General features: G+C 31.9%; 1 protein-coding gene across 2 annotated transcripts in view; it reads left to right on the forward strand.

The window, feature by feature from the left end:
- The first annotated feature begins 449 nt into the window (after nt 1-449).
- The window catches only part of LOC144836793 (nucleolysin TIAR-like), an 86,926-nt gene continuing 59,678 nt past the window's right edge, over nt 450-27,697 (forward strand). For both annotated transcript variants that reach the window (XM_078691650.1, XM_078691651.1), the window contains exons 1-4: nt 450-600; nt 689-801; nt 3,721-3,817; nt 10,705-10,803. In XM_078691650.1, the coding sequence (XP_078547776.1) occupies nt 520-600; nt 689-801; nt 3,721-3,817; nt 10,705-10,803 (390 nt within the window). In that variant the 5' untranslated portion in view covers nt 450-519. The remainder of the gene's footprint in view (nt 601-688; nt 802-3,720; nt 3,818-10,704; nt 10,804-27,697) is intronic.

A 27,697-nucleotide genomic window follows, 5' to 3' on the forward strand; every position in this document is an offset into this window, starting at 1 on the left:
TTAACCAGTCATTTGGATTTTGAACTTTTTTTATGCATTGTTCTTTTCTGACGAAATAAATGAAATAAACAATCATTCACGTGTTGTTTCCCGCTCCCATTTAATTATTCTCCAACCCGGAGATCGCCTAAAAAGTGTCGACTATCGAATAGAGACACTTTAAAGATGTTCTCCCAAAATAAAAAAAAAAAATTGTTGTTGTTGAATTTGTCATTTTAATGTCACATATACATCTTATTTTTTATATTAATGTGTTTGATATTTTCATGTACAAGATTTGTCCTTCTGGCCATAATATTTAGCGCGTTTGGATTTAATTGAAAAATTGTTGGTTCAAAGCATGATATCGACCGACATGAGATTTGATTTAATTTGCTTGACAAGTTTTATGCAAGAATGAGGGCAGTATTTCATTTTTTTTAGAACGAGAAACCAACAGTCCCATAATTCATATACACGCATGCGTACAGGAAGTTCCTCGTGTTCAACGCCATCATCCTCAATCGAAAATATCGAAAAATGGCTTTCCTCAACGCAAACCAATATCAATATGGTTCCTACCAAGGAAATGGACATTTTGATCGACACCAAGGACAAAGGGTAAGTTGATGTATATTTGCAGGAAAACATTGATCACAAATTCAGCTTAAAAGTGTTGTTAATTTGACGTAAAAATCTATCGTTTTAGAACCATGGTGGTAGGATGAGTGGAGATGGTGGTGGAGCTGGAGGCGGCGGACCCGGAAGAATTTTGCCTTCAGAATTCGGTAACAACGGCGAGGATGATAAGCAAAGAGTATTGTAAGTTAATCACCGAATGTACTACATATGGTGTGATTAATATTCCCTATGCACTTATTATTTTTATTGTGATTTATTAAAATTTGCTGCTTTGTGTACAAGTTTTAGTGCCGTTATAATCGACATATTTTTTAACCATTAGCCAGGCATACTAGCTAGTCTACACATAACGGCGGGAACAGCGGCTAGGCCTAGGCCTAGTCGTTTGTGTTGTTGACTTTCTTTATCTCCTGAGCCATATGTATTTTTAATGCAAAGTCAATGACTTAAAATGTTTGGGCAGCTGTATATATCATCTTAACACTTTCAATTTTAATTAAGTCTAGGTAGCCTAGATAGTTTAAAATATTAATCATAAATCAAGTACCACGTTAGATTTTAAACTTGTTTTTTATGTTTGTGGATTTGAATAATTTGTAAGGTTTTAAAAACTACACAATGATTTCCTTTTGAAATTGTGCAAGGAAAATTATTGCGCAATTTTAGTAATTTGAAATTATGCGAGGAATTACAAATTTGATACAAATACAAATTACCATTTCACCATCTCATCAATCAAGTGCTCATTCTACAAAAGCCTAGTCTTAGGCTACAGATTGCTTTCAATGTGGTCGATGTACACTATCTGGGTGTGCCATTAAATAGAATTTGACAATATCAATCAATTTTTAGGCCTAATAAAAATATATACTTTCTCTAAATGTCTTTCAAAGAAAACTGTTCATTCATTGTCTTTAAAATAGTTGCAACTCTTGTCATCCTCAAATACAGTAATACAGTGGAACAAGTCTACTGCTTGAGTTGTACAGTAGCTTGGTGGTTATGAACCGCAACTAATAATCCACTTGTTAAGGGTTCAAGTCTTGTCATTTGTTCCACTCCCAAAGACTTGTTATAAGACTTAGTTTATGTAGAGCACCTTGTTTATATTTGAATTGAATTGCTACCTTTAAGAAGGATAGTGAATGAATTCACTTACTGTATGGTTATCCTTGGTAATTTGCCTTAATATATAAAACTGCAGAGTCATCCATCATCCTTACTTTAGATATGAATTTACTACTAGCCTTGATATTCCATGTACATGTTCTTTAAGCGCTTTCATTTTACTTAGATCAATATAACAATTGGCCATCCTATTCCTTAGATCAATATAACAATTGCCTATCCTATTACTTAGATCAAGATATAAAATTTGCCCATCCTATTAGTTAGATCAATATAAAATTTGCCCATCCTATTACTTAGATCAATATAAAATGTGCCCATCCTATTACTTAGATCAATATAAAATTTGCCTGTCCTGGAAAGTCTATTTTACTTTAACACAGCCCATCACATTTACAGTGGTATGCGCTATGCTGGAGTAAGCATTGAACGCTAGACTTCAGCTGAGAAATCTGCAGTATGAGGTTACAGGCCTATCCTGCAGTATACTAAAATGCTAGTCTAGAGCAAATGTAAAGCATAATAAAAACTGTTATGTAATGTAGGGAATAATTTCGCCACTGTAGCATAGCAAAGAGCTATTCAAAGCAACCTTATTGCTACACATTTTTAAAATTGTGTATTAAAAAATACACTACAAAACTATGTTCCCAGACTAAAAAATCAGTTTAATTAGAAATATTGCGAAACAAAATTGTTATGTATTCATATTGGGATCAATCATCATGTAGTATTTATTTATTTTATATTTTATGCAATCAATTGGATGAGGAAGAAGTATACAATACTAGCGACATGGCTAGAGGGCTTACTAAACAGTTTGCCTCTTAATGTTTAAAGTATACTTCTTTGACTAATTACTAAACTGTTCTCATTCAATCGGAAACCTCCGATTCTTATGTTGGCTTTTGTACAAATTCAAGGAACTGGCCTCTGTAATTTTTGTGAAATCATAAGCTCTATCCTACACTATCAAACTAGTTTGACAAAAAAAGTGTAATGTGCCCAAATATCGTAGTGAAATTTTCAAATATGGTAGTGCTATGATGACATCATGTCCATTTAAGGGCACATCACGTTTTTTTGTCACACAAAGTTTGATAGTATTGGCAGAGCTTTAAGAAGTTGGTAAATTCTCCATACTCTCCAGACAACAACCAGGAATATGGTAAACAATTTGCTGCGTACCATGATCGCAAAGATTCACATGCTCATTGTCCCGCATACCATGATCGCAAAGCTTTCACACGCTTATTGTCCCGCATACCATGATTGCAAAGCTTTCACACGCTCATTGTCCCGCATACCATGATTGCAAAGCTTTCACACGCTTATTGTCCCGCATACCATGATTGCAAAGCTTTCACACGCTCATTGTCCTGCATACCATGATAGCAAAGCTTTCACATGCTCATTGTCCCGCATACCATGATTGCAAATCTTTCACACGCTCATTGTCCCGCATACCATGATTGCAAAGCTTTCACATGCTCATTGTCCTGCATACCATGATCGCAAAGCTTTCACATGCTCATTGTCCCGCATACCATGATAGCAAAGCTTTCACACGCTCATTGTCCCACATACCATGATCGCAAATCTTTCACACACTCATTGTCCCGCATACCATGATCGCAAATCTTTCACACACTCATTGTCCCGCATACCATGATTGCAAAGCTTTCACATGCTCATTGTCCTGCATACCATGATCGCAAAGCTTTCACATGCTCATTGTCCCGCATACCATGATAGCAAAGCTTTCACACGCTCATTGTCCCACATACCATGATCGCAAAGCTTTCACATGCTCATTGTCTTGTCAAACCTTTTCCATTCATGTAGACATAAAATATTTTACATCTTGTTTGTTGCAAATCAAGAAGGTTAATTTGCTAGTCATGAGATGATGTGCACTTAATGTAAAAACTAAAAGATATGATAATGTTGTATGTAATTTTGATTGTAAAGGTACATCGGCAACTTGGCTAGGGAGGTGACTGAAGATCTTATACTACAGCTGTTTGGTGCCATTGGGACTTGTTTGAACTGTAAACTCATCAGTGAAGTAAGTATACAATGTTTACATAAAACATGTACCATATGTTTTCCTTGAATATGATAAAATGAATTATTAAATTTAAAGTAAATATACTTATTAAGATTAGTGTGACTTACAATTATCATAAGCACTGGTTTTCATTCAATAATACTAACAAAGGTAATAGAATATTTTTTAGTTTAACAAAAGCTGTTGTCCTCCGAAGACTGAATTAAAACTACAAAGCAAAATCCTGATCATGGGAATGTTTCCATATAATTTTGCATGGATGTAGCTATAGAGAAGTCTATGGATAGTGTCTCAAAAAGCTAAGTGGGGTCGGAACAAATAGTTCTTTCAGGTACCCACATTTTGGGTGGGTGTTTCATAAAATTAGGCTGGGTGGAAAACTTTAAAATAAGCTGTAAGCTTGGACTGTAAATGTGGGAGTTTCCATCCACCTTTGCCCAGCACAATTACATCCAAAAGTCGAACTGGCTTCTGAATTTTTGATGCAAAGTCTTTTGAAAGCTGTTATGCTCTGTGATTGGTTGGTATGTACATGCGCAGATGATCATTGCGTTGTTGCCTCGTTCAGTCAAAAAGAACTAATGATTACAAGCGTCTGTGACAGTATTGGCATTGAAGGGCGGTGCTCGTGTTTAATTGTTAAAGTATTTGCAAGTGTGTGACGTGCAGATACACCTATTTTCAGTGCACGGTTTTTGCGAAAAAGTGCTCGCAATCATTTTTCACAATTGTGGTGGGTTTCTAAACTCTAGTGCAATTTACAAAATCTGATTGAAAAGAATCACAAAACAGTATTATGACATTGTCTTTTACACTGTTTAAATTATAAATCAACAAAGGCGTCTGTATAAATTAGCAATTATTAGTTTCATTTCGATTGTAGATTTTCAAAATTGGAATCATTTCATTTCAAAATCTGGATGATAAAACAATTTTATTGTGTCGTAAATCCTAAATATTTGCACCATCTTTGATACAAGGTTGTTGATAGGATTTTATGCCAAATTGTATTACTTTAATACCATACAATAAAAGTGTTTAGTGACAAAATATTAAACATTTAAATGTAGTTCTTTGAACTGTTTGTGTTCACTTTGATAATGATACGATTGGTACGATTCTAAAATGTTTTGAGGGCAAATAATGTAAAAATTTGTGAAAATGAAATACTGTAGCAATACTCACCATTTACTTTTGGAATTATCGTGCCAAAAAGCGTATCCATCACTTTGTCTAATTTCTTAACCTAAATAGGATAGAATAAAATAATATTCAGTTTAGAATAAACAATAATTATTCACTTTTGATATCCAAACAAATTTGAATTCACAACAATTTTTTTCAATAATCTGACTTACATTTGCACTTATTTCGCCTAACGATTGTAGATTTTCAAAATTGGAATCATTTCATTTCAAAATCTGGATGCTAAAACAATTTTATTGTGTCGTAAATCCTAAATATTTGCACCATCTTTGATACAAGGTTGTTGATAGGATTTTATGCCAAATTATATTACTTTAATACCATACAATAAAAGTGTTTAGTGACAAAATATTAAACATTTAAATGTAGTTCTTTGAACTGTTTGTGTTCACTTTGATAATGATACGATTGGTACGATTCTAAAATGTTTTATTGTAGATTTTCAAAATTGGAATCATTTCATTTCAAAATCTGGATGATAAAACAATTTTATTGTGTCGTAAATCCTAAATATTTGCACCATCTTTGATACAAGGTTGTTGATAGGATTTTATGCCAAATTATATTTTAATTTTTAAACATTTAAATGTAGTTCTTTGAACTGTTTGTGTTCACTTTGATAATGATACGATTGGTACGATTCTAAAATGTTTTATTGTAGATTTTCAAAATTGGAATCATTTCATTTCAAAATCTGGATGATAAAACAATTTTATTGTGTCGTAAATCCTAAATATTTGCACCATCTTTGATACAAGGTTGTTGATAGGATTTTATGCCAAATTATATTACTTTAATACCATACAATAAAAGTGTTTAGTGACAAAATATTAAACATTTAAATGTAGTTCTTTGAACTGTTTGTGTTCACTTTGATAATGATACGATTGGTACGATTCTAAAATGTTACATTTTTTTCTGGCAGAATTGACGAGAAGATCCCCACCTGGATAAGTCCACGTCTAATAATTGTGTGTGATTAGGTATTAGTTGTGTTTGCTGCCATCTATAGTCTTTTGTAAGATTCAGAATAACCCTCAAGCTTCCTGCCCTCTATACAGTAGTTCCTTTTTCAGATAAAAAAATTACGTTTTTGGTCGATGTAATCGATGTAAAAATGTAAATTATCAGCCCATTTTATATCTAAACTTTCATTATAATCTGTTTAAAATTGATCAAGTGCTAGTGTAAAGATTTGTCTACACTATCAAACTAGTTTGATAAAAACAGTGTGATGCAGCCAAATATGGTAGTGATATGCCATATATCACATTTTTTGTCACATAAAGTTTGATAGTGTAGACAGAGCTTAATGTAAAAAGATCTTGTCGGAAGAGGAGCCTCTCATTTGCAGCAAATCCCCTGGTCTGAATGATAAAAAAAAACATGAGAATTATAAAAATAGGGTTTCAAATAAATAGTTCAATATTTTTAGAATTGTTTGAAAGAATATTTAAAGTTAATTGTTCTCTGAACATTTTTCTCATGTTTCCGCAATTTGGTATTTGTAAGGATAATTATGTACATTTTGAATTATTTATCATATGTTAATTCTGATTTCGTAAGGATACAGTTATGGGCAAAACAAGCGTCGTAAAACCTGCAATCGACGCTATCATTGTTTGATGTTGAATTTTAATGCAATATCTGTCATTCTTGCTAATTACAATGTCTGACATACAGTACAGAAAGAAATTACTGCTTCGTATCTACGCGTAGCCTTTCGTAGCCTACGCGTAGGTAGATCGTAGGTCATTGTTCTGTCCTACGATGTATTGTTCGTAGCCTACGATGTATTGTTTGTAACCTACGATGATATTGTTTGTAGCCTACGATGTATTGTTCGTAGCCTACGATGTATTGTTCTCTCCTACGATGTATTGTTCTCTCCTACGATGTATTGTTCGTAGCCTACGATGTATTGTTATGATAATTATCTAGGCGCGCCTACGTAGGGTGGTTCGTAGGGCTAGTAAACACCATTGTTATTGCCTTTAGAAGCATTGACAATGCAGACAAACAATGTATTGTTTGCTAATTAAAATCCTATCTAAAGATAGTAGACGTCAATTTTTGTAGCCGCCCTACGTATCGGTTATCCTAATTTGAACGGAAATCCGCCGACGAAACGACATCGGGCCGGTGGACCTCAGCTCACGTAGAGAGAGTCGAGGCTAGCCTGTTTCGGCGGCCTACACTAAAAATTATTTAATCCTACCTTGGAATACCTACGAATTATAAAAACAACGACACCTAACCCAACAAAATATATGCAAAATAAATATATATTCCATATTAAGATTTAACATAGGCCTGGCTTAGGCCTTTTAAAATGATTACGACATGTGTAAAGAAAAAAGCCCGAACAGAATTTGGAGTGGAAAAAACATGTGAGCAGTTTCAGAGAGAGAGAGAGAGTATTATGTTTCATGTCATGTGACACAAAATCTTATTAATCGTCGTCAGACCGGCAGCCACCCTCTTGTACTAAGTAAAAAAAAAACACATGAAAGATTGCGGTAAAGCAGAGAGTATCGCGTTTCATGCCATGTGACCAAAAACAAACTAGGTCTGTATTAATTACGGTCTTCTGTCGGCAGTCTTTTTGAGCGACCGATTGAACGTTCTAATCCTATATTTATAATGAATTGTTTACGATCTTTTTTTTCTCGGCATCGTTTCTGGATGGACTGGACGTTCGCTATATTATTATTAGTTGGCCTGTTCGTTGCGGTTCACCTGTGTTGGATTGTGTCTCTACGTTTACATCGTGGGAAATTTATATTCGCCGTTGAGTAGGTAAACACGCACGAAGGAAAAGATTACGATTAAAAAATATTTATTTTTTAGTAATTTACAACTTGGTCCTCCGCCAGTTAAATTTAACACATTAATTTCACACCTTCTTAATTACTTCACTAAGAACATCGCAGGGTTGTTTATATAGGTTACGAACTCCCTACGAAGTTCAGAACGTAGCTCATTGAAAGTTGTTTATTGAGGTTACGAAGCCAAACAATGGAACCTACGAAGCCAACAACGTAGCCTACGTTCTATCTACGAAGCTACTTCGTAGGTAAAGTTGCAGTACTTTCTTTCTGTACTGTAGGTTGCAACGCATTGACAGTTTCATAGTATCCCATTTCATGTTATCTCCTCTCCTCTCTTTAGTTAATGTATATAGTACGCCTTGTAGGTATTTTCTATGAATTGGTTGAGCATTGTTAATTCATCATGGCAACAATTATGATCCAAATATTTCAATCAGTTTATAAACTTGGTTATTATTACCTTTAGAATAGGTTGTAGATTGACGATGTTCTCGATACATTTGCTAACTTCCTTTGAGCCTAGTTGAATATCAAATTATTCTTGCCGTTATCTCGTTCCGTTGGCCTAGTTTGATCATCTCCCGCATACCTGCCAGAATTCATTACAATATTGGTTTAAAAAATGTCTTTGATTAGCCTAAATACAACAAAGTTTGTATTCGCTGTCAAATATTTATTTGGAACCTTTTTTATGCATTATATCCTATACTTTTTCTTAAAACCTAATGTGAATCATATGATTCCAGTTTCACATATTTTTACAAGATTTTGTAGACTTTTGATACACAATACACTACTTTTAAGAATGTATGCTAACATGGGTAAAAACTGCACAAACTGTACACATACCCCCCCAAAAATCCTTCGCAAATTCCTGTGCACACTACCTCAAAACCACTTAATACTGATTATATCAGGACTATAAAAAAAGACAACGGTGTTATTGTAAATTTCTAATCGTCATAAAATTACTAATCGAAAACCAATGTTTTCACCATACTTATGTACTCTGTATATTCTATACTAAAATGCATTATTAACAGTTTACTTCTGTGTGTTGTTTTTAAATATGTCATTTATTACTAACATTGCCCTGTAACATGATGTTATACTAATCACATTAACAACAACAATTGATCAGTCAAGTCGCATTTCATCTAACATTAATTAATTACTAGTGAATAACAATATTTATCATTGACTTTTGATATAATATTAATAAGCTACAAAATGTTTGGGATGGAGCTCAAAAAGTTAGACTAGTATTAAACAATACTAGAGGGTCTATTAAAGGTAATGTTTCTTAGGTTGACAATGTGAAAATTAAGTTTCAATAAAAGACCTTTAAAAGAGAGTTTTTGGAAGAAATGGGATTAATATCACACCAACATCTGCCCATTACAAATCCACGGTCAAATTCATTATTTTAATAATTTCATTACAGGAATTGTTTGTCATAATCCCTGGCCAACGTTAATGGTTGAGGTAGTAAATCAATTTGTTTAATTCATAATTGATATATTTTCCTATATATTCCTTTCCTATTTTTTTATTTTTGAAAACATTGTTGGTTGAAGGTAGAGTGTTGCATACAAAGCAACAAGTCAGTGTTGTGTGTTAAACCAACTAAATTCAGTAAAGTCATGCTAGCTTGTTGCCATGTAATGGACTAGGCTATCAGTACACGCACACCAATACAAATTTGGATGTGCGCTTACACTCACATAGTATATTGGTAGACCTTACTACAATAATGGGGAACTTTCAATTTGTGACGACCCAATTATGTCATGTTAATTTGTTGTGGCCATGCAAGGATGTTGGGACGTGTATCCTTACTCCATACCTAAAAACAGTTTTAATGGTTTCTAGGTCCTGGTGACCTAGTTAGGTCATAGGTCGTCACAAATTGAATGCTCCCTAATGCCTTGTTCACACAGTAGTTCAACAAGATGATTTGAAATCGACAAATTGATAAGCATTTACCCAAACCATGCCTCAAATAATTCTTGGATACTATTGATGTAATACTTTTCTAAATTTAGAACATAAAATAGCAGTTTAAATTGATGACTGAACAACGTGAATGATATTTTAAATAGTGGATGAATAAAAGAAATTCTAGAAATTGAATGAAAATAATATCAGAAAATTACTTAACTATATTCTAAAAATTTATTTACAAATTCACTGTTGCAATGAAATACGTGTACTGCTAGATTTATCATCGCCAATTAGTCGGGAAAACAATATGAAACAAAGTGAATTGGAATGAGTGTAAATTATTGAAATGCTGTAAATGATTTGAAAGATAAAGGATGCATTTCTAAGTTAAAAAAAAAGTTGCCAGAAATCATCATTTAATTGGATAGAACTTAGGCTTTCACTATAGTACTGTATATGACTGAATCCCAGTGGACCTGGCCAAAAAAAAAAATTCGGCAAAAATTAGTGGGTGATACATTAACAATTGTGTAATTGTTGTGTCCGAGTTTTAAAAGTTTTTGGGTGGAATTATACTTGAGCAGGAGGTCTGTTCTTAAATTTAGAAAATATCTCCTTTCATTGAACACAAATGTTTTTTACGGTGGGATTGTTATTGTATGTATACCTGTTAAGCCAATGGTATATAGTCTGCTTTTTAGCATTGAGTAACAATAGTTCATGGTTAGGCCTATGTTCCCCATGTTTGATAATTTCCTCAAATATGTGATACATACAATCTTTATAAATACTATATAATGAAATCGTTCATGCATCAATCTCATCATCCTTGTTGAAATATGCATTGAAAGTTGTTATAAATTGACTAATTTGTATCTATTTCCTTATTCTTGTTGATTTCAGCATCTTGGTAATGACCCGTACTGTTTTGTCGAATTTGAAAACCACATTGCAGCAAAATCAGCTATGGACGCCCTCAATGGTCGGTCAATTTTTAATAAGGTTAGTACTTGCATAGAGAAATAACTTCAAATAACTTCATGGTACTTGTTTACAGAGAGGGGGAGAAAAATCTTTAGTTTTTGAGTTGATTTCGTGATAACAATGGGTGTATGAAAATGTCCAAATTAACATGACAAGTGCTGCTGTCATATAATGTTGCGGTCTACTACCCATAGGGTATGGCTTTTAGGTTATGGCCTCGCCGCATAAGGGCTTGGGGGTAGTAGACTGTGACTTGACTAAAAAACAAACATGTTGTGTTGTACATAGGGTGAGGGCTAGTAGTTCACATCCTAGCTTATTTCTACAATAGTAGTCAACAACAGTAGGGGTAGTTGTGGCATTGCTTTACTGCCTACAGTAATATAGTCAACACTCCAAATATCGGACACTATTGGGCTGGCCTGTTATGTATGGGTTTCCTGGAATTTTGGTATTGCCAATGCACTTTAATGGCAAACAAAAATTTGAGACATTTAGAATCTCGAGAAAATTCAGATTTGGGTTTTGAGAGAGTCTGGTATATGGAGAGTTGGATAGTCTTGTGGCAAATATGCAACTTACTAGTAGTAACCTAATATATGCCCATGTGACCTGATATTTGGCCTATAGTTAATGCCAAAAGTCTTAGGGTAGCATAGATTGTAGCCTAAGAAATATTCCTGGCTAATACACGATGGAGCTGACAATTATTGCCGGTATTCTATTTTATTTATTTTTGTAATTTCTACACTGCGAACAACAGCAACAACGAAAGAAGAAAGGAAAAAAGAAGGTCAGTAGATGAACACAGCCGAACCATGACAGTATAAGGCTAGTGTCATGGTGGTAGGTTTTATACAAATTATGATATAAATAATTTTCCTTTCAATTTTGAAGATACACTACACTCATTGGGTGTACAATCGATCGAAATGAGTTTGCGAAGCGGGATGATGACTGATAAATGATGTCATTCATAATTTACGTAACTTATATAGATGTCTATACAATAATAAAAGTGTATGAATTTTAAAAAAAAGCTTAGATTTTTTTAATTACAAAATAAAACACAAAGATCAAATGTCGTGTGGCATACACCGTGTCGTGGTCAATTGAAGTGAGAAACCTGATACGTTATTTGACCTTTTTTTTAACCGACATCAAAGATTTTTTGACTTGCTATATAAAGCTATCGATTCCGTAATCATTGATAAAAAAATGAATTATTGAACTGATCTAATGTATTTCCAGGAATAACATCTGTGCATAATATGACACTAAAGGCTAATTTAACGTTTCCGGTATGCAAACCAAGAACTTTTAAATTTTCCTACTCTCGTGCTCGAAAAAATTACCATATTTTTATGCGTGTATTGCAACTCAATCTACCAACTTCAAAGAGAAATAAATACATTTAAAATGGAAGTTTATTTTAGTGTGCCAACAGAGCTAGGTAGCCATAGATATTATCCCACTTAAGGTGGTTTCTTGAGTTATTTGTATTTAGCATCCCAGGCACAAGGTAAATGGGCTATTTAAGTCTAAATTTTGTAAATATTGTTAGTAAATTTCGGGCCACAATAGTGCAAAGATCCGTAATATAATACATTACATTACTGAGACATGGTTCATACTTAAATATGCAGTATTATTGGCTTCTAACCATCTACTTGATTTACATTATTAGTCTTAGATTATATTGATTACATCAAGTCGAGTTTGACGAGAATTTAATGATTTCAATCATAATTAGCATATTTAAAATAATTGAGATTTAATAAGCATTTAAAAGGGATCATCTTTAGTGTAATTTGCTCATTGCATTTAGAATGTTAGTATTATTGTTACTAATATACATTTGACCACATCATATTACTGTACACAAGATCAGGGAATAATTTCGCCAGTGTAGCATAGCAAAAAGCTATATAAAACAACCTTATTGCTACACATTTCTACAATTGTGTAGCAAAAACAAAACTATGTTTCTCGACTCAAAAATCAGTTTGATTAGCAATATTGCTAAACAAAATTTTAAAATGAAATTTTTCCCTGAAGATACTCTAGTATTGACTAAAATGGTAAAATTAATATTTTAAATGTGGATTTTAAATCTATGCGGAATAGGTACAAAGTGTTGAGATTTTACTATGGTTTGTCTAATATGAAATCATTCATCCCGATGATTGTGTAGGTTTTATTTGTATCTAAGGAACTTAGAAACAGATTCTCAATACAATAGTTTAACTATGTGACATAATTGCCCTAAAATTTGGCTCCCACTATGACGCAACGGCATTACATGTGCGCAATGCATGTAATTCAACGTGGTAGATTATAATCTTGTCGTATTTGTTCAGATTACTTTAATTGGGCTTAAATCCTGGTGTTACCGTACATCCTAATACCAATTAAGTATACCTGGTATGGATTTGGTACATACAGTAAAGCTCTGTCTACACTATCAAACTAGTTTGACAAAAAAAGTGTGATGTGTCCAAATATGGTAGTGGTATGCTTAAATATGGTAGTGATATGACATCATGTTTTTTGTCACATAAAGTTTGATAGTGTAGACAAGACTTTCAAAAGCATTTTGTACCATGTGGGCTTTGTTTACAAAGGATGTGTAAACAGTAAAATTTAATAAAAAAATATATGAAATAAGATAAGACATCTCTGGATAGATATTTAATTAAATAGGTCTTTAATAAATGCTGGGCTGTAGTACATTCACAAGTTGTGGTAGCTGTAGAAATGTGAACATGGAAAATGTTTAGGTTGTTTATTGCAAAGGTGTAACTAATCCATTCAACCGTCATAAATAATAATAATGGTTGAAATAGATACCAATAATGCAAGATAGTACATGCTGAAAGTGTAGCCGCAGTTTAATAAATTATACATTAATTTTTAATGATATTAATTTACACTGCTGAGTGGTAGAGCTGTCTTAACTTGGCTACCAGTAATAAAGACAGTACCAGTATATCGCATAAAACCGTATATTCATTGATTTCTGTCTTTTGTAGCATGGTGAAAGCAATTATTTTTAAAAGAGGTCTCCTTTCATTTCGTAGAGCCTGGGGAAATTGTGAAAGACTTTAAACAAAAAAAGCATTTGCCCAAGATCCATGGTAATACTGTACTGTTGAGCTATGAGTTGTACTGTGTGCTTTTGTCTGTAAGAAGTTTATTACAACTTTATTACAAATTGTTTTGAATGACCAGTTTTTAACAGGTCTTGTATCTTTCTAATTGTAACAATCTAATGGTACTGTCTTTTCGCTAATCTGAGATTCAGTTGATGGAATCTGGAATTGCCGTCTTCAAGATTCTGTATTGTGGTAGAATAAACTTGAAATCAAATTTTACCACTACAGTATTTTATTTAAGCCTTTATTTGTTCATATGTTATTTGCCGAAATAGGAATTTCTTTTTGTCAATACTAAATTGTTATGGTTGTACTTCAGTATTATCATTTTACTCACATAGCATTAAAGAAATGACTATAAACTTAATGCCAGTGTGTGAATTAATATTCCGGTGATTTTGCGATGGTCCTGTTTCGCTCTTAAAATAGTTCTAGTTGATTACACCTATTAATCCAACTTCAAGTTATCTGGGTCACGCCACATTTTAAACGCATTTTCATGCAACTTAATATTGATCGACTTTAAATATATTCTATATTTGCCAATTTATCCGGTTATATTTTATATGGGTCATGCCAGATTTTAAATGCATCTGGGTGTAACATAACACTTTGTTATATATTCATTTTTTTATGTACATTATTTGCAGGTGTTGTTTAGTAATTTATATTTGTGTATAACTACTTCAATATTCTTTCTTAATAAATATAATAAAAAATGTGAACAATCCAAGATGGATTCTATTTGTTTGAGAATCAACTAACAATTTAGATGATGATGCATGGTAAAAAGAAACTTGACTTAATGAATGTACAGTAAACACTTAGTATGATGTTGACAAACAATGTTTAACATTTTAAAAAGAGATTACAAATACAATAACAACTAGAATTTAATTCGTCACTTTGACGAATTATAGGTGATCATTTTTATCATTTTAATGAAATTAATTTTTTTTTTACATGCACGTACGTTAACATACGATCAGAAAATGTTGATGTATGCCATCCTATTATACGCTTATATTACATAGCCTATGTAAATACGTGAACGTGATTGGTTGAAACTGCGTCACATGACTATCGCTGCGAGGATCGTAAATCGTATATATCCTCGAGAACGATGATATTGACTGAGTAATTTTCGCGTAATTATCGTGTCCCCTGTCATTAAACATATACATTCTCGAGTTCGATGATATTGACTGTGTAATTTTCGTGTGGCAACACTCGCGTTTGCCGATAAATAAACAAAAGTCATCTACTGGATTTGAACTCGGGTGGAATTGTCACTCCATCGCAAGACAACGCTTCCACCGTTGCGCCACGCAGCTTGCTTGAAGAAATTATTCATCTAAACTATTTAAACTATACATACATAGCGCCCTCATTTGTTATTAGTCCTCCCTAAATGTGATGAAACACCGTTTGTGATTGGTCAATACTCACGGTAGTAACCTAGTAACTAGTACGCGCTGAACATCCGGTGATTCGGCTAGCTCATCGAAGAGAAGACGATGAATTGTTTATTCGGCCTACCTGATTATAATATTATTATTAATAGGCTTATTGATGGAAATTCTTCTGTTAATTTAAACGACCTAGGCCTAAGTGAATATTTTATTGCCAAGGAATCATTAATTAGTAATTATCTGTATATTATTCTTCGCAAGGTAAGGTGTCTAGGCAGGAGGCTTGTTTACATACAATACAAATACTATACTATACTTCACCCAACCCAGCAGACTTGTTCTTGGCTATATAATATAACAGATATCGCCTTTTATATCGGTAAAATATAAGATTTAACATCCCCTCGGGATGATATTATGTTCTCGGGGAATTATATATCCCTCAGCTGCCGCTTCGGGATATATATATTCCCTCGAACATAATATCATTCCCTCGGGGATGTCAAATCTTATATTTCACCTCTAAGCAGGCAATATCTGTATAATAGCGTTGAGTTGAGCCTATTATATGCCATATACATTATGTACAGTATATAATGTATATCTATATACAGTGTAGCATAGGTGAAATTACGGGACACACATCATGTTTTAATTTTTTGGTATGATGGAATTATCAAAATAAACTCGAAGATGACAATTTCGAAAGATAATGAATTGAGCAAATAAATATAAGAATTGGAAGAGAATTTGGCACGTAGAAGCGCTGTGCGCGCTCTTTGAAATTTGTATAACTTTGACGAAAAAGATGAAAAAACTACTTTTAAACTTCAACTGGCCATATGTTAATGTCACAACATCCGATAGGCTTATTTTTTATATAAAATTCATATCTACATTTCATCAGCTTTCATAATAAATTATAATTATCAAGGTAACCTTTAATTCTGAAGAGCTGTAAGATATTCAAATTTACGGCGAAGGTGAAATTACACAACCTACGTTATTCAAGTTTTTACGCGTGATGACGTCATCAAAATAAAAATAATGGCAGGTCATGAGAAAGTCAATTAATTGAGCAAACACATACTAAAATTTGAGCGAAAATCAGGCACAAATTATTAGAGATGCGTTCTATTGAATGTGATAAAATATGACAAAAGAGAAAAAAAACTTAATTTTAAATTCAAGTGGCCATTTGATGACGTCACAACATTTTGTACGTCAAATGTGTACATGAATTCATATCTACAACTCAATGGCTTCCCGAATAAGTTAAAAAAATTGGGGTTCATCTTGCATCCTGAAGAGTTATTTTCATTTTAAAAATGCCTTATTTTTCACCATTTTCAGCACTTTGATGCAATTAATTTGCGCATTTTGTCATTTTTAATGTGCTCGTATAGCGTTATCTTAAGTCGGAATGGACTCAAAATCGGTGAATGTACTAAGAATTGTGAGTAGATTGTGATTTATACATCAAATTTTATTTTTTACGCTTTCTAAGAATCGCGTGCGCAAAAACGCGTTTTTGTGCAGTAATTTTTTGAAACGCACAAATGGCCTAATTCATGCTCTAAATTGATCAAAACTTAATTTTGAGCGTTCTAAATTTTTAACGCGCGATTTCACGTGCATGACCTTGAAACGCGCAACTTTTTATTTGCTAATATTTTTACCCTTGACCTGAAGTTTACGTGTAGTGAATTTCATTAATATGTGATAATGAATTATGGAGATATGATTGATAATGTGATTTCGCAAAATGGCGTATAAATGTCGTCACGGATGAGTGATCACGCTGGAAAGCTTATTAGGATTAAGTTATATTATTTGAAAGATATTCTGAAATTTTGGTAATCATTGACATTAAACTTTTTGAGATAATTGTTACACAAAATAGTGTACAGAAACAATAAAAAGAAAAAAAATAAAGATTTCATACAATAACAATAGGTGATCATTTAGAATTCTAAATGATCACCTAATAAATTTACAAGAACCAGTCATGCATAACCAAATGTAACCATTGCACATGAAATTAAAAGTACACACATTTGTCAAGCATCTCGCATATTCGCAATCATATCAAAACTAATTTGGTGATGGAACATGTCTTCTCGGATAAGACTAAAACCGTACTGTAGGTCCAGTGTACACAGTTTACCTGTGTCCACTTTAAAGAACCCAGGTTATCATTCGAGATGATAAGGGGGTTACCCCAGGTACACAAAATAGCCCCTTGTATCAGGGTGATTACCACCTATCTGATAGAACAGTGGTTAATTTACTATTGGTAATTCTTGGCCACATGTGCCTAAAGACATAAAATAAAAATAAATAAAAACAAATGTTTTATTCATAGTTGCCACTGTCCTAAAGCAGCCTGAATTTCTTTTGTACAGAATTTGGTCATTCGGCACTAAAGTGAAATCAAGATTAGACACCTTATTTCAATTTCTATTTGCAGCAATGTAACAAATTAATTAAATTCAAAACTGAAATTAAATTTTTGGTTTAGTTCCATGTACAACAAAACTGAAATGCAAAAGCCTTTCCCCAAAAAAACACCAATATGTTCTGTTGTGTATCATAGTATTAATTCAGTTGTCTGTCCTTTCCAATAAGTTTGTCAATGATGATATTGTTCAAGCTATGTTTTTCTTTAAACCATATGGTGGAAATAATAACATGTGGTCAGTATGGTAACTTGTTAATCATGAACAAATAGCTTACCTTTCCTTGTTCATCTATAGCCATATTGGCAAGGTTAAAGGTCACTGGTTAAAGGTCACTTGATCCACCTTGTATTCAAGTTCTTGATTAGAGACCCTTTAAATGTAGAATTCTTCAAACAATTTTAAATGTAGAATTCTTTAAATGAAAAGAGTCAAAAAGCAACTTTTATGGTTTTACAGGTTAGACTACGAATAATTTTGCAAGAGGCTAGTAATTAGGTAGATCAATTACTAATGTCAGAGTTTCCCAACTTACTGTATATTAAACGAAAAGGTTGTCGCTCTATAAACACGAGATACAGTACATCTTATATGACGACAACCTATAAACCCCCTAGTTCCAAAAAAATGATTTTAATTCTAGCATTTAATTGTCTCAGTCTCAACGGCAATTGTATTGTATTTGATGTTAATTTATTTAGCATAAAAACATAAATAAATACACAAATTAAAAAGAATTAAGAACAGGGCGTAATATTAGCCGTTGGCACTTTATTATGCAGTTCAAAGTACTTGCAAATACTTGATTAATTAGTGCTATGTTCTGATTAGGTGAGATTTTGCTTGTTACGAATCACTCCCTGTTTGACTTTGCGTGTGTAGATAATAATGATTATAGTCCATGCTTTTTGGTATTAAATATACCATATCACTGTTTGTTTTATATAATTCTACTGTATGCTCACGTATAATCCTGATTTAGCCTAAATTTTGGTAAATTTCATTTTCACCCACATTTCCCCAAATTTATATCTGCGTTGCATTATTCATTTCGACACGCATTCAATTTGTATTTATTTTACACTAGTAACTAGCAACAAATATATTAATATAAATAATACATATTGAATATTTTGTCAAAACCAACTTAAAAATGAAATTTATGCACAATAGCAAAATCGATAAAATACCTACTAAAACACAATGGTACAAATATTAACAATAAAAATGGCATTTATTTTGTAGTTACTCAAGAAAAACCTATTAAAAGCTTACTATTATTATACAGTATGTATGGTTATTGTAAGTATTCATAACGGTTGTAAGGTGTGTATACACATTTTACAACAGCCACAGTAGTGCACTGATCAAATAACCAGATCGCCATACACAGGGTTCTATGTGCTCTAGTTTCATTGTAACAAGTAAAATTCACAGTATTGTCTAGTATGTATTGCCAGTCGATTTTGTATTTAAACAAATAAATGACGTATTCGTATTTTGAGTCGCAATTTCCTTTCATTCATTGTTGCAGTCAATTGTCACAAATTGGGAAATAAAACATACTACTCATTAAAAAATGTGATTATGATTAACCAGACTTTGAAAAATGTTGCCAATCTGGTGTACACTGTAAAGCTCTGTCTACACTATCAAATAAAGTGTGATATGCCCAAATATGGGAGTGATATGCCCAAATGTGCTGGTGATATGCCCAAATATGCTAGTGATATGCCCAAATATGCTAGTGATATGCCCAAATATGGTAGTGATATGCCCAAATATGGTAGTGATATGACGTCAGTATGTCCATATATGGGGAAGTCACACTTTTTTTGTCAAAATTGTTTGACAGAGCTTAATACACATGTTCACATTACAAATTGTCATATGATAAATGTTTCTTTTGCTATTTATGTGATTTTACAATAGAAACCAAATAAAATATTGAAAAGTAACATTTAACAATCTATAAATAGAATTATGATGAACAGTTCCTTTTTATCTCGTAGAATAAACTAGTGTAAAAACTGCGTCCAAAGTTCATGCAGAAGCGCTTCACCTTTTCAATGCAATTGACCCCATCATATTGAATTTACTTTTGATCATTATGTGTTCAATTTTATTCTTGGAAGAACCTGCATTGGTCGATAGCTTGTAACCATCAGTACCTTGTCAGTACCTCTATAGTAATCTGCCTGTGTACATTTGTAAAGTGGTAATTCGCCAGCTTTCTGTAATTAGTAGCAGAGGTTACTTCTTGTTCTCCTGGTTCTACCTGTTAATCGGTTATAACATTAGCAACATTAAATATTTCTGTTACATTTAGAATATGCAGATGTGGCAACCAGTATACCAGGTATTTTATTATTTTTTACATGTTTTTGATTAAGAGTATACATTTTGATATATGTTTTCGGTGCTGCACCCAAGAAAAAGTAGTTGGTTGTCCTGTAGAAATCAAATCATGATCATTGTGGAAGATTAAAATAATGTCAAAATAGATTTGATTTTATCAAATACACGTGTTGAAATATTGTTTTCGATTTCAGAGAGAACGGTATTGGAAGAGTTGCATACCGATTCCTTGTTTTTGTTTGTTTTTTTTATCTAATCGTGTAAATGGCATTAAAAGAGGTTTTCGAATGCTTTATTTGTGGTCTATTTATTTATTTTTACCGGTATTTAAACTAAATTCCTTTTGTTGTATCATACACATTGCAACACATTTTTACCGGTATCCACTTGACCATTTTATCCATTCCAACTAAGTATTAAATATTTAAATTCAATGTAAAACAATGCAAGTTGCATTTGTACCGATAAATACCTGTCGACATATATATCAAGATAACCTTATTTGATTACTATGTTAAATAATAAAGTACTGTATCTATTGGGTTCATACGATAACACACTTCTAAATGTAGGCTTTAAACACAAATTGTCTTATTCAAAGGGAAATGATAAATGCGGATAGATTCAGTTAACCCACTTTTGAAGTAGGTCTAGGATGGTAAAATTACCTAAATTTCAAATGAATTAAATATTTATTAATAATGTATAACTTTAAGATAAATACATTTTTTTAAACTTAAAGTAATATGTGTGTAGAATAATATAATGTAATTATTAATACTAATATTCTGTAAGCATAAACTTATTTAAACTATAGTTTATTCTGTATATATCTTGCCATTCATTATGCTATTCCAAAAAATAACCTTATGACTCAACGACTAGGCACTAATAAATTACTATTTAACTAGTCATTAGTATACTAATTTAGACAACATAATAGTTGATATAGCTAAGAATATAACTTCTGTAGTATTTTGCTGTTTTGTATTTAACTGTACTATAATATGGATTTTCAAAATGTTAATTCAAATGCACTATTAAATACATTACGATGCACATACATAATTATGCGAAATAGGATGTTATGGATCATTCTCAATGTCACTCTAACTCTGCTTGCTTCATACTTCACCTTTATAGACAAGTAACGTAGTAATAATCTTAATCAAAGCAATGAATGTAAAAATACATGTATCAATGCATGAATAACGCATGTAATCCACCAGAGAGAACATGTGCCTCCTTTGGAGAAGGGATCAAGTTCGCTAACGCTTTGTCCCGCGGGACCGTCGATGTCATTGTGTGACTCCTCCGTCGTAAGATGCTGTACAACTTGATCTCGTATTGACTTGTAGGTTTAGAGACGACTTTGTTTGCTTTGGATAAAATAGTAGATAAATGAGTTTTTTTGTAGACGCTTGTAGTTGAGGTGTGAAGCATATCGCAGATCATTAGGTACTTGCGTTGCATAGCGTTGTACAAAGCAAAATGTTTTCTTATTCTACTATTTATGCATACTTTATGTCGTGTTTATTATTCTATTCCTAAATTTTTTGAATAGAAATGATATGAAAAATATTCTATTTTTAATTAAAGGATAAAATTTTCATTTATTTCTGATCATTACCTAAAATAAAATGAATACAACAAACTCCACACAAATCAGTTACCACAATCGTATTAAAACAAAACCGACCAATGATTATACTGCGTTTATTTGTGTGAATGGATATTTTGAGATGATTTTTGACTGGTGTTTGGTGTTTGTGTCCAATTGACTTTATTTCCAAATCCAAAATATCAGAATGACCCATTTATGTTGATATTACAGTACTGTATGCAAGACTTATTTCTAATTGGTCTTAAATAAATTAAATTCCGTGCAAGTTTACCTAAATGAGTAATAAATAATACTCATTCAAATATGATGTGCATCGTTAATAATCAGGTTATCAATGAGGTACTGTAATAGTGTATCGAGGCTATGTTATAATATATGCAAAAATGTTAGCAACTTTTTGGTCTAATAATTTTTATAATTATTGCGTTCACATTGTTGATTTCCATTTTGATAGTTAGCCTGATTTCTTTAGTACTAATCTGTTGGATATTATAAGTCATTGTAATCAACTTAGTGGTCTTATAGCAGTGTGGCCAGCGATCAAAATTAAATTGTGCTAGGTTATGCCAGACACAATTACGGCCAAAATAGCACAAAAACAATGTATTAGAGGGCGGTGTATGTTTTATGTACCACAAAGGTGGGGAAAAAAAAAATCTTCAGGTTTTCGGCCAAATTAAGCTAGATTGTGTAACAAATTTTTCGAAAATATGCCAGATAATATGCTAGATCGTAGTGAATATGCTGTAGAATTGCGTTTTTCAGATTATGCCAGATTTTCTAAAATTATGCCTAGCATAAATGCTAGATGCCAGATGGGTCAAAATTATGCCAGATAGCATAATTATGCCAGATTTGGTCTTGTAGATTGTCTGATATTTTTTAGGATCTGTGTTTAAGTCTCTACTTGTCTTTGGTTTATAATTATTTTGGCTGCTGCAAAAAATCTACGTCCAAATAAATGTAATTTCCAACTCGATAATTCAAACCACGCACGTTTTTTAACCACATAACAGCTCGTTCAACATTTGTTTGAATGACATGACATTAAGACAATTGACGTCTGAAAGATGTCAGTAGTAATATTTACATTATATAAATTTGTTTTAAAGTTAATATAGGTATAATAACATTACACAAATACCGTAGTTAGAAAAAAAATAGAATATATCTGATTACAAAGGCTATAAAGACTGTCTTTAAACAGTCTTTTAAACGTTCAATGAACTTGCCTAGTAAACACACGTGTGAAAATTAATAACTAATACCACGTACACACTGACCGTTAATTGTTTCCTTGTCCACAGCTGTTCAAATGTGCAAATTTTTTTTAAAGAGTAAATGCTGCCCTCTATAGTCCTATTATGGAATTTATTTTATGTTGCATTTTGATGACTATTCTATTAATTTATTTTACTGTATGAATTTAGGTGTTAAATGTCCACTGTATGTCCACACCCATTCTTACAAAGAGATCCATGAAGATAGACTGACCAATTACATTTTAGGCTGACCACTGTTGCATTTTGGTCTGACCAATTGCATTTTGGGCCGACCAATTGCATTTTGGTTTTCTGGTGCATTATCACTCAAATTTAACAATTTTTTAAATTCAAATACATGAGCTTATATCCGAGTTTTTACTTATTCTTATAATAAATAGAAATATCCATAATACCATGGTGTAATGTAAATGAAATGGTTCAGTTTATGGAAGTGTAGGAAATGCTAAAGATAAGTAACTTCAACAGCTGGTGCATATTGATTGTATTAAATTTGCATACATATGTGAGCTGAAAGATAAAAAATGGATCCTAATATTAATATGCAATGATTTGTGGTCGGCCATGATATCCAACTGTGCCTCCTGTTAGTTAAACAGTTGTGTACACTGACTATTTTACCCATGATACACAACAAATAAACAAACTTTTTTTTCCTTTAATTATTGTCTGGATAGTATATACATTATTAATCAGCTTAAACAAACTCAAATTAATATAAACTTGACATCCATTTCAAGTTTTTTTCCATATAGTTTTACCTAATTGATTTATTTCACTCAAAATTTGCATGACTTTGTCATTTACTTCAGTATGAAATGGTGAACAGCCTCCTTTCAATGCTCATTGTGAAATAAGTTTTGTTGTACAGCAGAAAGTTTATATCAGAAATAGTATATAAGCATTATGCATGTCAAAATTGCATCATATACTATTAACGGCAGAAAAAAAATTTCAGAAAATTAAATTATAAAGCAATCATTGTTTTTTTTATATTTGTTCACTTCAAACTCATTTTTTTTTTTGCTATTGGAATTGTATTTTATTTATCTGTATTCATAGCATAAAAAATTAATTTAAAAAACTTTATTCCTTGTGGCAGTTCGGAAGGTATTCTACATGGTAAGTGCTTTTTATCCAAAGGAAATTTAGTACGAATTGAATTTGCATTTTAGCCTGAAATTTGGAATGTATTTCGCAAAAATAATGTGATCCTTAATCGTTTAAGAGTAATGCCGTAAACTGTTTCCACTGTTTGAAAAGGTGAATTAATAATTTAACGATTTTTCTTTCATATTAAACAAAAATAGAAATTAGAATTGTCAACATTTTTGGTTATTTAATTAGTTCTGATATACAGTAAATCTTTATCTATGATTAGCCTAATACCAAAATAAAACATTGTGGATCTGATGACTAAAATATAGTGTATAGGCCTGCATGGATAAATTTGCACAAATATTATAAGTAGACAGGCCTTGTCTTTTTAAAATTGTAGGTGTGCTACAAATTGCACTCCTCAATGCAGTTAGGGGTACTGTAGGTGTGCTGTTTGTATTTGGTGTGTAGAAGTTTACCAAATTTAAGTGTGTTGTAGATCACACTCCTCAAGGGCTCACCTCAAAAGAAAAGGCCTGAGTGAAATATTTGTAGTTACTGGTTAGGTGTGCAAGATCTTTAAAACTTATTTACATTTACAGGCCACCTTTACTGTCTTAGATCTTTTATCACACACTTTTGATTACCAATACTTGGAATTTCTTAGCAACTTTAGTATGAGTAGAACTTATAAGTAGTCTAGATTTTTTTAAATTGCTAAGGTAACCTTTTAGATTTTCATTTTCTGCGATGAATGAATCATAATAAGTTTATTGCCTATATGACGTATATATATAATATATTGAAAATAGGTTAAGAAGAAAGGCTTTTAAGCCATTGGCTAAATAGTGTTATAGTTGATACAGTTTATATAGCTATTTACTAAATCACACACGCTTATATGTTTACAGAAGGTTGCCATGCTATTCAATTGCAATTGTTAGCCAATATTTAATTAATAATATGACAACTGCCTCGTGGGTTGTCAGCTGTGACATAGAATTAGGATGTAATTAGAGCTTGTTACAAAGATATCTAAATGTATATGGAACGCTTCCCAACGAAACGTGGTCTTGAGTTACTCGGTAAAACAAACTTTGAGTATTAACCGTGTTATTGTCAGTTTCTTGTACCTTCGGATTTAGACAAAAGCGGAGATTGAATAGAACGCCAGCATGATATTGAACCGGACTCGAGGCAAATCTCTGAATTAGATCGTTGAGAACATACCCACATGTGAGCACTTGTAGGCTGATGATAAACAGCCCACATGGTTAACAAATACTGACTGCTTTAATAATGTGGAACCATTTGGCTTGGCTTTTGTCTTCGTGCACATATGGTTGCCTATTGAAATGACTTTGTTTAACACTTTGAATGGTGGGGCTAAACTAGAATCACAAGTGGCATTGTGGTGGTAACAGGTTGTACTTAGACAATTGTAATGATACTAAAGTATCATTAGTGGATAAGTCTTTTAGATACCTCTGCTTTAAATCCTATTCAAATGGTTGTATGCACCGTTAATTGGATTTATTTGTAGTTATTAGTATCTTCGCGTGCCAAGATTTTCTGTATAAATTACTGTAGAACATTGGTTTTTTAATAACAAATAACCCACACAAATTGTTATAATATATTTTATTAATAAATTGATTGTTGAACTTATTTGTGGTATCATTTCTATCAATTAGTTACCTAGATTTAAATGCAACAGGCCATTGCAAACTATATTAAAAAATAAATGATGTTTTTAGAGCAGTAAACCCAATAAATTACAGTTAAAAAGAGCACATCTTCACATAATAATTTAGTGTAATTATTTACAGCATGATTACTAGTAATTTGATTTCAAATATTATGTTTGATACATTTAAATTATTTTGTATATTATTTATTACAATGACAAATTGAACAGACAACACAAAACCTGGATGGAAGTGAAATTACTTAAAATCTATAATTCATAACATTTAATAATTTGTTATTATCTCAAATTGACCTAAATCTTATTGTTGAATATTTCATTAGAGTGTGAAATTCATTATTGTGCACGAGTTTCTTTGTTTAAAACATGTATTTCTAATTATCATATTATACAAATTGATTTTAAATCCACACAAAATATTTCCCTGTCTGTTGGTTTTCAAGGAAAATTGGGTTAGGCAGGGAAACTGGCCAAACCCCTGGTAATACCTAGATCCTGTGAGGGTTATCAGCCAAAGAGATATGGTCAATGTCTTATTGTACAAAAAGGGGAGTGGATGATAAAATATAGGGAAATAGGAAATATTGAAATACTGTAGCACACTGTACAGTAATATTATTTAGGATTAACATCTATATATTATATTATAATATAGTCATAGTGTCGAACCATGGAGGAAATATACAGATATATACATATACTGTATATTTCCTCCATGGTCGAACCTTCTCCATGTGGAGGTTACTTGCGGCACTCGTTTTTGGACACTTTCAGTGATGGTGTCGGCTGTATATTCATATCAAAGTCAAGAAACCTGTCTTATGGGCGATTTATCAACTACTTAATTATTATTTTTGCTCTAAAATGTTAGTTTAGTTCAGCCTGTATTAATATGAAAGTTATAAATAAACTAAATTATTAATCGCATAAATGCCTTTTGCAAAAATTACGATTTACTATATTAATTTATTTTCCAATTATTTAAAATTGATTTTTATAGTATTAAAAACAGAAGATTACACATTACAACATCCGCTTTGTAATTTATTGTTTTTCTTAGAATTAACATTATGTGCGAAAGTGTGTGCATTATAATGTAGTGGTGAAGCATGTTACAGTTTCTATGTGAATTAATACATTACTACTATAGCGTGAAAATCTAACTTGATGTTAAACAATTTCATTTGTAACATTGCATAATAAAAGAGAAAGCCAACTCATTTATTTATAAACGCAAGACATTTCTCATTAGAACATGTACTACAAATAAAATTACATCTGTACTATAATATATTCTTTTGTACATTTTGTACATTTAATTATAATAATATTTAAAGTTTTTTTTAAAATTTTATATTCTGATCCATTCGTATCCATTTACAATTACACGTCTTTACTAGTATACTATGTATGTTCAGTTTTATCCATTTTGTACAATAATTATAATATTTAAAGTTTTTTTAAAATTTTATATTCTGATCCATTCTTATCCATTTACAATTAAACGTCTTTACTAGTATACTATGTATATTCAGTTTTATCCTTTTTGTACAATAATTATAATATTTAAAGTTTTTTTTAAAATTTTATATTCTGATCCATTCTTATCCATTTACAATTACACGTCTTTACTAGTATACTCAGTATATGTATATTCAGTTTTATCCATTTTGTACAATAATTATAATATTAAAGTTTTTTTTTATTACCAAAGCTTATATACACTTGAACCTGTACCATATAATAACTTGGCTACATTATATTTCAATTGCCTTAAAAAAAATGTAATGCTCGGAGTTACCCTCTCTCATAATT

Source organism: Antedon bifida, chromosome 3 (assembly GCF_963402885.1).
Source record: "Antedon bifida chromosome 3, ecAntBifi1.1, whole genome shotgun sequence".
Classification (NCBI taxonomy): Eukaryota; Metazoa; Echinodermata; class Crinoidea; order Comatulida; family Antedonidae; genus Antedon; species Antedon bifida.